Source organism: Lissotriton vulgaris, chromosome 1_1 (assembly GCF_964263255.1).
Source record: "Lissotriton vulgaris chromosome 1_1, aLisVul1.2, whole genome shotgun sequence".
Lineage (NCBI taxonomy): Eukaryota > Metazoa > Chordata > Amphibia > Caudata > Salamandridae > Lissotriton > Lissotriton vulgaris.
In genome coordinates, this window is record NC_141685.1 from 2,119,363,810 (window position 1) to 2,119,377,331 (window position 13,522).

At 55.5% G+C, this 13,522-nt stretch overlaps 1 protein-coding gene across 3 annotated transcripts in view; it reads right to left on the reverse strand.

Annotated features, from left to right (window-relative positions):
- Window positions 1-13,522, reverse strand: part of ZFC3H1 (zinc finger C3H1-type containing) — an 833,014-nt gene that overhangs the window by 373,498 nt on the left and 445,994 nt on the right. For all 3 annotated transcript variants that reach the window (XM_086921759.1, XM_086921741.1, XM_086921749.1), the window contains exon 25: window positions 11,074-11,179. In XM_086921759.1, the coding sequence (XP_086777885.1) occupies window positions 11,074-11,179 (106 nt within the window). The remainder of the gene's footprint in view (window positions 1-11,073; window positions 11,180-13,522) is intronic.

Sequence of the window (13,522 nt, forward strand, 5' to 3'; positions counted from 1 at the left end):
GCCACGCCACAGAACTCCACTGGACGGACCACAGCTGCGTCCACTTCACCTTCAAAAGAACGACGATCCATCACCACCAGCAACAGGTTGCCCGAAGAAGCTGGAACAAGATCACAGCCGACCAGCTCGCCGCTTCCCTGAGCCAGCACCCTCCTGCCAGCTCAGCGAACCCCAGCCAGGCCGCCGACAACCTCACGAAGTGGATCAGCAACTGCGCGGACAAACTCGCCCCTCTGAGGACCCCGCCCAGCAGACCCGGCAGCAAGAAAGCCCCATGGTTCACCGACGAACTCAAGAGCTCCAAGAAGAACTGCCGAGCCCTCGAGAAAGTCTGCAGAAAGGAACCCACACCGGACAACAAGACCACCCTCAAACTCGCCACCCGGAAGCACCACCAACTGATCCGAGCCGCCAAGAAAACTGCATTCAAGGACCGGCTGGACAACAACGCACACAACTGCAAGGAACTCTTCAACATCGTCAAAGAGCTCTCCAACCCCAACGCCGGAAACAACGACATCACCCCATCGCAAGAACTCTGCAACTCCCTCGCCTCCTACTTCCACAACAAGATCGCGAACATACACAACAGCTTCAGCACCCAACCGATGCACGCCATGACCACAGCTACGCCGCCCACCGCCGCCCTCCGAGCCTGGACTCCGATCAGCACCGAAGACACCGTCCGCATGATGAACTCCGTCCACTCCGGATCTCCGACCGACCCCTGCCCTCACCACGTCTTCAACAAGGCCGACGCTGTCATCGCACCCCACCTGCAGGACATCATCAACACCTCCTTCGACACCGCCACCTTCCCCGAGAGCTGGAAGCACGGCGAACTCAGCGCTCTTCTCAAGAAACCCACAGCAGACCCCACCGAACTCAAGAATTACCGCCCAATCTCGCTCCTCCCGTTTTCAGCCAAAGTCATCGAGAAGATAGTCAAACAGCTGGCCGCCTTCCTCGAGACGAACGGATCCCTCGACCCCTCGCAGTCCGGCTTCCGAGCCAACCACAGCACCGAGACCGCCCTCATCGCCGCCACCGACGACATTCGAGCCCTGATGGACAACGGAGAAACAGCGGCCCTCATCCTCCTAGACCTCTCCGCGGCCTTCGACACTGTCTGCCACCGCACCCTAGTGCAACGCCTCAGCAACGTCGGAATCCAGGAGAAGGCGCTGGAATGGATCGTCTCTTTCCTCGACGGAAGAACACAGAGAGTCCGCCTACCACCGTACAAGTCAGAAGCCACCAAAGTCATCTGCGGCGTCCCTCAAGGATCCTCGTTGAGCCCCACCCTCTTCAACGTCTACATGAGCCCCCTCGCGGCCATCGCACGCCAACACAACCTCAACATAATCTCCTACGCCGACGACACCCAGCTGATCCTCTCCCTGACCAACGACCCAGCCGGCGCCAGAGCCAACCTGCACGAAGGGATGAAGGAGGTAGCCGAGTGGATGATGACCAGCCGCCTGAAACTGAACTCAGACAAGACGGAGGTCCTCATCCTGGGCTCCACGCCCACAGCCTGGGACGACTCCTGGTGGCCCCCCGCCCTGGGCACCGCACCCAAACCGACTAACCACGCACGCAACCTGGGCTTCATCCTGGACTCCTCCCTCTCCATGACCAAGCAAGTCAACGCCGTCTCCTCGGCGTGCTTCAACATCCTGCGCATGCTACGGAAGATCTTCTGGTGGATCCCCACGGAGACCAGGAAGACCGTCACCCAGGCCCTCGTCACCAGCCGACTGGACTACGGCAACGCCCTCTACGCCGGAACCACCGCCAAGCTCCAGAAGAGACTTCAGCGGATCCAGAACGCCTCAGCCAGACTCATCCTCGACATCCCACGTAACAGCCACATCTCCGGACACCTGAGAGACCTGCATTGGCTCCCCGTCAACAAAAGAATCACCTTCCGCCTCCTCACCCACGCACACAAAGCCCTTCACGATCAAGGCCCGAGCTACCTCAACAACCGAATCAACTTCTACGCTCCCAAACGCACAAGTTACTACTTGTGTAACGATATATCTGTAAGAGACATTAGTTAGTGATAGATTCCTTACCTTAGAATATCCCCAGGCGTCAGACTGGATCCGGAAACTTTTGCGTAGCAATACCCCTGTGCGCTGGTAGGCGTCGTCCGCGGCTCCGCGTCCGTCGTCGGCGTCGTGAGCGCCGGGATGACGTCATCGGAGTACTTAGACGGCGCCCATGCGCGCTGACGTCAGTTCTGATAACACAGCTTTTCCGCGCCAGATACGCAGAGCCATGATAGAACTAACACTGGTGCCATGAAACTAGGGCCCTGAAAGGGGATGACCTTAACCCTAGATATCGGTTCGCAGAACGGGGAGGATGGGTGGGTCGGTAAGGAATCTATCACTAACTAATGTCTCTTACAGATATATCGTTACACAAGTAGTAACTTGTGCATCTGAAAGAGACACGTTAGTGATAGATTCCTTACCTTAGAATAGATACCCCAGCAATACCAACCCCGGTGGTGGGTCTGCGAACCAATATCACACCAGAAAGTCCTGGAGGACGGAACGGCCAAAGAAGCCATCCCTCCGGACTTGACTGTCCAGGCAGTAGTGTCTTGCGAACGTGTGCAGCGAGGCCCACGTGGCTGCCTGACCGATGTCCTGCAGGGGGACACCGCGGCCCAGGGCAGTTGTCGTTGCCGTGGCCCGAGTGGAGTGAGCCCGCAATCCAGCCGGGGGCTCCTTCCTCGCCATGGAGTAGCATGCTTGAATACACAAGATGATCCATCTTGAGATGGTCCTCTTGTGCACAGCCTTTCCCTTCTTCGCGCCCACGTAACCAACGAAGAGTTGGTCATCCACCCGGAATTGGCGTGTGAGATCTAGGTAGTAGGAGAGCGCACGTTTTGGATCCAGACGGTGGAGCCTCTCCTCCTCTTTCGAGGGATGCGGAGGCGGAAAGAAGGTGGGCAAAGTGATGGACTGCCCGATGTGGAAGGCCGTGACAACCTTGGGCAGAAAGGAAGGCCGTGTACGTAACACCACCTTATCAGGATGAACAGACAGGAAAGGTGGAGAAGAAGAAAGAGCCTGGAGCTCACTCACCCTCCTGGCAGAGGTGATGGCAACCAGGAATGCCGTCTTTAGAGTAAGGAGACGAAGGGGGCAGTTATGAAGTGGCTCAAAGGGAGAAAACATCAGATAGGTGAGAACCAGATTCAAGTCCCACTGGGGCATCACGAAGGGAACAGGAGGGAACATGTGCGTGATGCCCTTCAGAAATCTACTTACAATAGGGGACTTGAATAAAGAAGGCTGATCTGGTAGCCTTAAGAAGGCTGATAGAGCAGAAAGGTACCCTTTAAGAGTGCCCAGAGCAGAGCCCTGCTGGGCAAGGGAAAGAAGAAAGAGTAGCACTTCCGAAAGGGGTGCAGAGAGAGGATCCACAGCCTTTGCTGTGCACCATGCCACAAATCTGTTCCACCGGCAGGCGTATACCGACTTTGTGGAGGGACGCCTGGCTGCCAGAATGATATCACAGACTTCGGGAGGCAAGTCAAATGGCCTCAACTGCCGCCGCTCAATCTCCAAGCTCGTTGGTGGAGACTGGACAGGTTCGGGTGCAGGACTGTCCCCTGCTGCTGCGACAGAAGGTCCTCCCGAAGAGGCAGACGAATCGGGGGATCGACTGACATGCTGCGTAGCTCGGGATACCAGTATCTTCGTGCCCAGTCCGGAGCCACAAGGATAACCTGGGCCCGGTCGCGCCTGATCTTCTTCAGCACTCTGGGCAGAAGTGGTATAGGCGGAAAGGCGTACAACAGACCGCAGCTCCACTCGCGACGAAAAGCGTCTCCGAGCGAGTGCCGCCTTGGAAACTCCAACGCGCAGAACTGCTGACATTGCGCGTTCTCTTCTGTGGCGAATAGATCTAACCACGGCTCTCCCCACTGTCGAAAGAGACCTTGCGCCACGTCCGAGTTCAGACGCCATTCGTGATCCATCATGCACCGGCGGCTGAGCTCGTCCGCCCTGGCATTCAGAGAGCCTGCCAGGTGTTGAACCACCAGGGTCACGCCCTGATGTTCCAGCCACTGCCAGAGGCGCAGAGCCTCCTGGCATAGGGTCCACGACCCCACACCGCCCTGTTTGTTGCAGTACCACATGGCGGTGGTGTTGTCGGTGAACACCTGCACTACACTCCCTCGGACAGACGGGAGGAATGCCTTCAGTGCAAGACGAATCGCCCGCAGCTCCAGAAGGTTGATGTGGAGCCGGGACTCCGCCGGAGACCAGAGGCCTCTGATCTCCGCCTCTCCCATGTGGCCACCCCAGCCCTGGAGGGACGCGTCCGTCACAACTACGTGCTCCGGCTGGGGTAGGAAGAGGGGTCTGCCACTGACCCAGTCGCGGTCCGTGAGCCACCACTGCAGTTGCTTCGCAGTGCCCTCCGAGATCAGGACATGATGGGACAGGTTGCCCTGATGCTGGGCCCACTGAAACTTCAGGTCCCACTGCAGAGCCCGCATCCGCCACCTGGCGTGACGCACCAGAAGGATGCAGGAGGCCATCAGCCCCAGAAGCCGCAGCGTCAACCTGACCGAGACCCGGGATAACGGCCTGAATACTGGAATCAGAGCCTGAATATCCCGAACCCGCTGTTCGGGTGGGTAAACCCGAAACTAAGCCAAGTCGAGAACCGCTCCGATCAAGAGGAGCTTTTGAGAGGGACACAGGTGCGACTTCGGTACATTGATGGAGAACCCCAGCAAGTGCAGGAGGTCGGCCGTAGTCTGGAGGTGGCTGACGACTGACTGGGGCGAGCCCGCCTTCAACCACCAGTCGTCGAGGTAGGGGAAGACTGATATCCCCTGCCTGCGCAGATGGGCTGCGACCACCGCCATCACCTTCGTGAACACCCGTGGGGCGCTGGCAAGGCCGAAGGGGAGCACGGTAAACTGAAAGTGCTCTTGGCCTACCATGAACCGCAGGTAACGCCGGTGGGCCGGCAGGACGGGGATGTGGAAATAGGCGTCCTGCAAGTCCAACGCTACCATCCAGTCTCCCGGATCCAGGGCAGCCAGGACCTGAGCCAAAGTGAGCATCTTGAACTTCTCCGTCCGGAGGAAGCCGTTGACGTTCCGCAGATCCAAGATAGGGCGTAGGCCCCCTTTGCCCTTCTTGGGTACCAGAAAGTAGTGGGAGTAACAACCACGTCCTACTTCTGGCCCAGGAACGCGCTCGATGGCCCTCTTGGCCAAGAGGGCCGAAACCTCCTCTTGCAGAAGTTGCAAGTGATCCCCCGACACACGGTGGTATTGAGGTGGCATGGATGGAGGGGAAGACTCGAAGGGGAGGGAGAAACCCCTTCGGACAATTTGCAGCACCCACCTGTCCGAAGTGACTGTATGCCAGTGGGAGAGGTGATGGCGAACCCTGCCTCCCACAGGCGTCACATGGGCCTGAAAACTCGGACTAGGAAGGTTTTGAGGCGGGGGCTGCTGAGGGAGGTGTGGACTGGCCTCGCCGTTGGCCCCGACCACCGCCACGGCGGTTCCCACAGCCGCCACCGCGTTGCTGAACATTCTGCGGTGCGTGGCTGACGGTCCGTGGTGGGGCGCCCCTTCCGTGGCCACGAAAGGAGCGAAAGGCACCCGATTGCTGGCGTGGGGCCGTAAGGCCCAAGGACTTGGCCGTGGCCCTGGAGTCCTTGAAACGTTCCAGCGCATGGTCTGCCTTGTCGCCGAAGAGGCGACGGCCATCAAACGGCATGTCCAGGAGGGTGGCCTGGACATCAGCCGAGAAGTTGGCGGACCTCAACCAGGCGTGGCGTCGAACCGCCACCGTCGTTGCCATCGCCCTGCCCAGTGAGTCCGTGGTATCCAGCCCACACCGGATAGAAGAACGTGCCGCATCTCGGCCGTCCGCAAGGGTTTGGCTGAGTTTAGCCCTGACCTCCTCAGGGCATTGTGGCAGCACCTCCGCAACCGTGTCCCACAGGGTGTGGGTGTAGCGGCCCAAGAGACAGTTGGTGTTCACAGACCGTAGCCCTAGGCTCACAGACGAGAAGACCTTCTTCCCGAACTGCTCATATCTCTTGGATTCCCTGTCGGGCGGGGCCGACGGGAATGCGGTTTGGGAGGTAGAGGCCTGGATGACCAGGCTCTCGGGGGTGGGATGGGTGGACAAAAAGCATGGGTCGCCCGGTGCCGGGCGGTAGCATCTGGCCACGTTCCTGTCCACAGGTGGGCCTGTGGCGGGCTTGGACCAAGTGCCCAGCAGAACGTCACACAAGGCCTCATTGAACGGCAGGAGGGGCTCCGCGGAGCCGGGCTGCTGTTTGAGGACCTCAGTGAGGAGATTAGTCCTCACGGCCGCGACGGGGAGCTGAAGGTTTAAGGCCTTAGCTGCCTTCGTCAACACTACGCTGTAAGCAGAACCCGCCTCCGAAGCCACAGTCGGGGGCGACGTAAATCCAGTGTCTGGCGAGGTGTTAATACCACTGGCCTCCCCAAGCTCATATGTCCAGTCCTGATGCGACTGGCAATCACGTGCAAGAGGGTCCTCGGACCCCTCCCATTGCTCCTCGTCACCTGGCTCCTGGAGACCAGGATTAACAGCCAGGGCCTCCTCGTGGAGATAGAAGTCTCCAAAGGCCGACGGAATCGGCGCCCAGCGGCGCCCCTCCGACTCCTGAGTAGGACCGTAGGAAACATTGGGGTCGGCAACCACATCGGCTGCCGGAGACAACACTTGAAGGGACGGCGCCGGCGAGGTCGTAAGGTCGACCGGCGAGGTCCCGGATCCGGAGCCGGATCCAGCGAGGTCGCGCGGCGCCGGGACCGAAGTCTCCAGCGGCGCCGGGCCCGAAGTACCCGACGTCGTCGGGGCCGAAGCGCCCGACCCGGAAGGACCTCCAGACGGAGCCGATCGGCCCGAAGGCGCCACGGGAACCGACTGAGGAGGGAGGGCCCTCATGGCCATGAGGTACCTCTCGACCTCCTCCTGCGACGCGCCGTGCCCAGGGACCCGAAGGTGTGGGGCAGGCGGCGACGCTTGCGACTCCCGCGGAGCCGCGTGGGCGGTGTCGCCCGAGTACCCGGCCGCATCGAGCGAGCGTCGGGGCGGGTCGGAGGACCGATGGTGTCGCTCCGACCTCTCATGCCTCTTACCTGAGGACTTGGAACCAGACGATCGGTGTCCACTTCCGGAACGTCGATGACTCCGACCTCGCGACTTGTCCCTCGACCTCCCGTGGGACCGGGACCGGGACCTGGAGCGGCGCGGGGCCGAGTGCCTCAGCTCGAGACGCTTGCGGGACCGCTCCCGCCTAGCCTTTGACGTCAGAGCCCGGCAGTCGACGCAGGTTCGATAGTCGTGGTCGAGGCCTAAGCACTTCAGGCACCGGCGATGGGGGTCCGTGACCGACATGAGTCGGCCGCACTTCGAACAAGGCTTGAACCCGGGCATCCCTGGCACCGATAGTCGAGACAGTCGACTAAGAGAAGATCAAAAAGGATCAAAAAACTATTCAGTCAAAAAGTGACTGGGGGTAGAGCTTCTTCCGGATCTGCGCTAGCTGGCGCGGAAAAAAGAAGAACTGACGTCAGCGCGCATGGGCGCCGTCTAAGTACTCCGATGACGTCATCCCGGCGCTCACGACGCCGACGACGGACGCGGAGCCGCAGACGACGCCTACCAGCGCGCAGGGGTATTGCTACGCAAAAGTTTCCGGATCCAGTCTGACGCCTGGGGATATTCTAAGGTAAGGAATCTATCACTAACGTGTCTCTTTCAGATGCCACCTCCGATCAGCCAGCCACGCCCTCGCCGCCGTCCCACGCATCCGTAGAGCAACAACAGGAGGAAGGTCCTTCCCCTACCTGGCCGCCAAGACCTGGAACTCCCTCCCGACCGACCTGCGCCTGACCCAAGACCACCTCTCCTTCAGGAGAAAGCAAAAGACCTGGCTGTTCGAGCAGTAACGGCCCCCCCACACCCCCCTTAGCGCCTTGAGACCCTACGGGTAAGTAGTGCGCTCTATAAATGTCTTTGATTGATTGATTGATTGATCACATATACCCCTTGAACACCAAGTGAAAGGACACCACACAAGTGTTATGAAAATGAACAGTGTATTTATTAGAATCACAACAGCCCTGTACTCTTTATGAGGACAGGGTACTAAGCACACAACAAAACTCTTAGGAAAATACTTCAAGTGCACAATCTACACAAATGCCCGAGGGCACGGAAAGTGTAGTGTTCACGGGCGAACCCGATAAGGTAAGTCGGAAGCGAAAGTGACTCTGGACCCTTAAATAATGAGGCTATGCGGGCACCGAAATGCCGAAGTTATCTAGCCCAGGGGCTGCGGCTGCATAAGTCTTTACAGACGTCAGGAATCCTCGCTGACCAACCAGGAGCCCGAAGGAAGGAGTTGCTGGCCGGCGACCAGTGGAGATAATTCGTAGAGATCCAAGCCTGGATCAGAGATGGATGACACCTGAAAGCAGAGGGGACCAAGTTCGTAACTACTAGCCAGTAGTCAGAGGGTACCAGGAGGGCACCGGATGATCGTCACCTCGACTAGGTGAGTGGGCGACGCTAGGCTCTGCAGTCTCACGGACCAGGAGGCGTTGTCGGCGACCAGGATGGAGGTGCGAGCTGTCCCACGAAGGTTGATGCTGTCGGCGTCGCTGGGCCCAGGATTGGGGCAACAAGCCTTGGCAAATTCAGGGCCACGTGGTGGACCTAAAATGGCGTCTTGAGTGGACCAGGAGGGTCCGGGGTGCTCCTCTTTCAGAAGAGAGCAAAGGCCAGTCTGGAGCAACCAGACCAGCAGCGTTGTTGTCGGGCGTCGTCGTGAAGGCCACAAGCCAGCGGGCTAGTAGCCAGACAACGTGCTGAGCAGCAAAGAGCAGAAGGGCCCCACGCAGATCGTGGAGATGCAGGGAGGCTGAACTTCGATGCGGGAGCGGCTCAGGGTCGGGGCTTCTCGGACCCCAAAGCACTCACCAGAGGATCCCTCGGCGGTCGTGCTGGAAAGAAGTCGTGCAGTTCTGATGATGGCCGGTCCCTCGAGGTCTTGTCGCACCCACAGATCTCAGCTGAGCTGACAATGTGGGTAGAGGTCAGAGGTGCCAGGGAAGCCGGGTCTCGTCGAGCTGGGCAGTCGGATTCCTGAGGAAGGCCGTGCAGCAAACAGCAGAGTTCTTAGATGGTGCCTGCGGATGCAGGGTGACTACTCCTTAGTCACAAGGGAGAAATCTTGAGAAGAGTCGAGAGTTCCTTTCGTAGAAAGTAGTTTCTTGATTCAAAGATGATCTAATTTGGAAGGGTCCCCGCTCCTGCCTTTATCCTAAAGAAAGCGGTGGGTACGCGACAAGGTCCTGCCCTAGGGGTGGGACCAGGAAGGGGGGTGGTTACACCCCTCTCCCATGCCGGACTTTCCCCAGGTCAGGGGCTGGGGTGCCCCTGGAACTGGTTCTAGCCGGCAGATGCGTAGTGAGCACCGGGGTGCCACTCCGCAGTCACCTTCCTGTAAAGCCCTGCCTACCCAGGATACACAAAACCCTGTCTGGGATGGTGCGAGCACCGCCCCGGACAGGAAACCCTTTGTCCAAGCTCTCCTCGCTGGAAGGACTCCCAGCAGCAGGAGGTCAGACTCGTGTCTGTGGTGGCAGCATCCATTTTGTGGAGCGGAGGCTTCAGTTAACTTTAACCGGGGTTCACAGTTACGTACATGTCGTGTCCCTCTAGAAGGGTGGAATGATAACCCCGTCGCCAGAATTGGTGAGGGGTCAGCATCCCGATTCGTATGACACCTTACTCGACATGTCTTGATAACGCGATACCGAAGTTAGCGATATGGTACGCGTTATCATGGAACAGCCATTGGGTCTTGGTTCCGCAAGCTGCAACCGGGCTCGGCTCATGCCAGAGCGCCAATTCACACGATTCCATGCACTCTGCCTTCAGGATTGTCAAGGCCTGCCATAGGAGTGACTGATAGGTATTCGGGTGTCCATTTTAGGGTTAGATATAGGTATACTATATCTAAAGCAAAGGGCGAGTACACCACCTTGCCCCAGCTGTCGTGCAGCCAGTTGTGTCAGATTTAGATGGCCATCCAGGGGTGGCATAATACATGCTTCAGCCCCCGGTAGGTCCTGGGTACACCGATGCCCTGAGTTACAGGGTCTGACAAGGTGGCCCGGTTCCAATTGGGTAATGCACCTAAGGTACACATGTCAATTTAGCGAGAGAACAGCTAGGCTGTGGGTCTGATTAGCAGGCCCACAGCCAGAGAAAGTCGTAAACCAGTGAAATAAAAGCAAAAAATCTGGGTGATCAGGATTGCAGACCCTACTCTCCTACAGCAGCTAAAATCCAAAACCAAAAATTCATATTGAAAACAGGGCACCCGACACCAAAATAGCACCCTGCAGCCAGCCACCCCTGCAGGAGCACTTTGTGTGCCAAACCGGATCCCTCTTTGCCCTGAGCCCAACACCAGGAGCTTGGCTCGCACAACCAAGTGGCCTGCTCGTCAGCAGTCACCAGCCAGAGGCCGCCTATTCCCCACTGGATAACATTGAACAAATGCTGAACGCTGTCCTCTGATACTACCTTACTCACTATTTGTGGTAGTGTGGTTGAGCAGTGAGGTGCTATGCAACTTTACCTCTGCCTACCTTTGGGGTTCCACTGGATTCTGCACACTATACTTCACTTTGATATAGTATATACAGAGCGAGCTTCCTACATATAGGGGCACGGATTGAATGGCAAATTTTTGAAGGGCCTGAATTTCCTCTTGCAAAAGAGTGAGGTGCTGCTGACTGAATTAAAATAGTTAGGCCATCTATTTTTTAAATGGTCTTCAAATAAATCTGGTGCTTGCTACTAGATTCATCTGCCTGGGAAGGCAGTGGCTATTGGGAAATCAGCAATGAAATGGAACTTAATGTTTAGGTTTATATTGTGTAAGTACATGGCAATGTAATATATCCATTTTATTATATAGTATAAAGAATAAAATAAACTTTCACAGGCTTCCAAGCCTTACCTATTAAGTAGTTTCTGCAACAAAATCAAGTTGGAGTAGAGGGGGAGGCAAGCAATTATTCTTTCATTAGCAGTTAATGTCTCATCAGTACAGGAACAGATCGCATCTAGAAAGAGCATTGAAAATGTTAGCTTTGGATACACGTTGCCTACACATTCTAAAGAAATGTTTCCTAAAAAACGAGCATGTAAGCACCAAATGCAGAGGCGCACATTATGCATGCATGGCCTGGTTCATGTGTGGCAACCTCCAAAAATATGGTAATCCTTTTTTGATGAACGAGTTAATGAAAGGTTTTTTATGGGAGTACAAAAATGACAAGGGGGGAGAGAAGGGTAATTTTCATGCTGCTTAAGGAATATGCTACTTACCAGTATGCATCTGTTCTTGGCATGTAGGGCTGCTGACATTCATATCTGTGCATAGATCGCCAGATAGTGTTGAGTCCAGATGATTGCACCTTGTTGTTCTGAAAGAGTCCCCGGACTACAGTGCGCATGGGCATCTTCTCCATCCTCAGACTGTTTTTCGCCAATGTGGCAGAGATGGATAGTAGGGCAAGATGTCCATGCAAAAGATAATGCTGCAGCTGCGACAGGCACCGGGGAGGGAGGGCGATATGAATGTCAGCAGCCCTACATGCCAAGAACAGATGCATACTGGTAAGTAGCATATTCCGTTCGAGGCATGTGGGCTGCTGAATTCATATCTGTGCATAGACTGTATAGCAGTATCTCCTCTAGCAGTGGTTACCTGTGCCAGCTGCAGCAGTTTGAAAGAGAGTTTTGAGGACAGCCTGGCCGACAGCAGCTTGCTGCTTTGCTTGCACGTCTACACAGTAGGTTTTTGTGAAAGTGTGTATGGTAGTCCATGTGGCTGCTCGTATAAATAGGTCTTCAAGAGGAATATTTCCCAGGAAAGCCATGGATGCCACCATTTTCCGCGTAGTGTGCTCTTGGGGGTACAGTTAAAGTGCGTTTAGCTTTTTGAAAACATATTTAACTATCCATCTGGCTAATCCTGACTTTGATATGGGATTTCCTTTATGTTGTGGTGAAAAATCAACAAATAATTGCTTTGTTTTTCTAAATGATTTCGTTCTGTCCACATAATAAAGTAGAGCTCTCTTTACATCTAGTGTGTGTAGGGCTCTTTCAGCTACTGACTGGATTTTGGAAGAACACTGGCAGTTCTATTAATTGATGAATATGGAAATTGGATATGACCTTTGGCATAAACTTAGGGTTTGTTCTAAGAACTACCCTGTTAGCATGTACTTGCATAAATGGTTCTTGAATCGTTAGTGCTTGCAACTCGCTAACTCGTCTGAGTGAGGTAATGGCAATCAAGCATGCTACCTTCCACGATAGGAATTGCAGTTCGCAAGAGTGCATAAGGTTCGAAAGGAGGTCCCATAAGTCTGGTAAGTACTACATTTAGATTCCAGACTGAGGAAGGTGGGTGTCTTGGAGGGATCACCCTTTTTAAGACCCTCCATAAAAGCCTTGATTGCTGGTACTCTAAACAGTGAAAGGTGTTGCCTGTTTTGAAGGTATGCTGCTATAGCAGCGAGGTGTAGTCTTCTCGAAGAGTATGCTAGGTTGCATCTTTGAAGATGCAGGAGGTAATGTATAATGTTCTGTGTGGAAGCATCTAATGGGTTGATTTCGTTATTGTTGCAGTAAATAACAAATCTCTTCCATTTAGCTGCACAGCACGCTCTAGTAGTTGGTCGTCTTGCCTCCTTAATGATGTTCATGCAGTCTGGAGGCAAGTTACGGTATCCAAATTCTAAGACTTCAGGAGCAAGAAAGCTAGGTTCATCTGGTTGGGATCTGGGTGTCTGATTTCTCCCTGGTTCCGAGTTAGAAGATGGGGTCCGAGGTGCAGCCTTTGATGAGGAACTACTGAAAGCTCCAGGAACGTTGTGTACCATGGCTGTCTCGCCCATGTGGGAGCAACTAGGATCAGTGTGTGTGACTGTTGCCGCAGTTTGCGTGCCACCAGCGGAATCAGTGGTGCTGGGGGAAAAACATACACAAATCTGCCTGACCAGTTCATCCATATCGCATTGCCCTGTGACAACAGATGTGGGAACCTGGCGGCAAAGTACCGGCATTTTGAGTTTTCGTTTGTGGCAAACCGGTCTATCTCTGGGTGCCCCCACTGGCTGTAGAACTTGGGGGTGAATCTCCCATTCGTGTAGTTTCTGGCTGTGTCTGCTGAGCAGGTCTGCTATTTGATGGTCTTTCCCTGGGAGGTGTTCTGCCAGGAGAAAGATGTCTTTTGGGATTGCCCATTTCCATATGCTCTGTGCCAAGCGGAACAGCTGTGGAGAGTGTGTCCCTCCCTGTTTCTGGATATAGTACATTGCTGTCATGTTGTCCGTCCGGATCAACACAGTCTTGCTGTACAAGTATTTTTGGAATGCTTTTAGGGCTAGGAATAT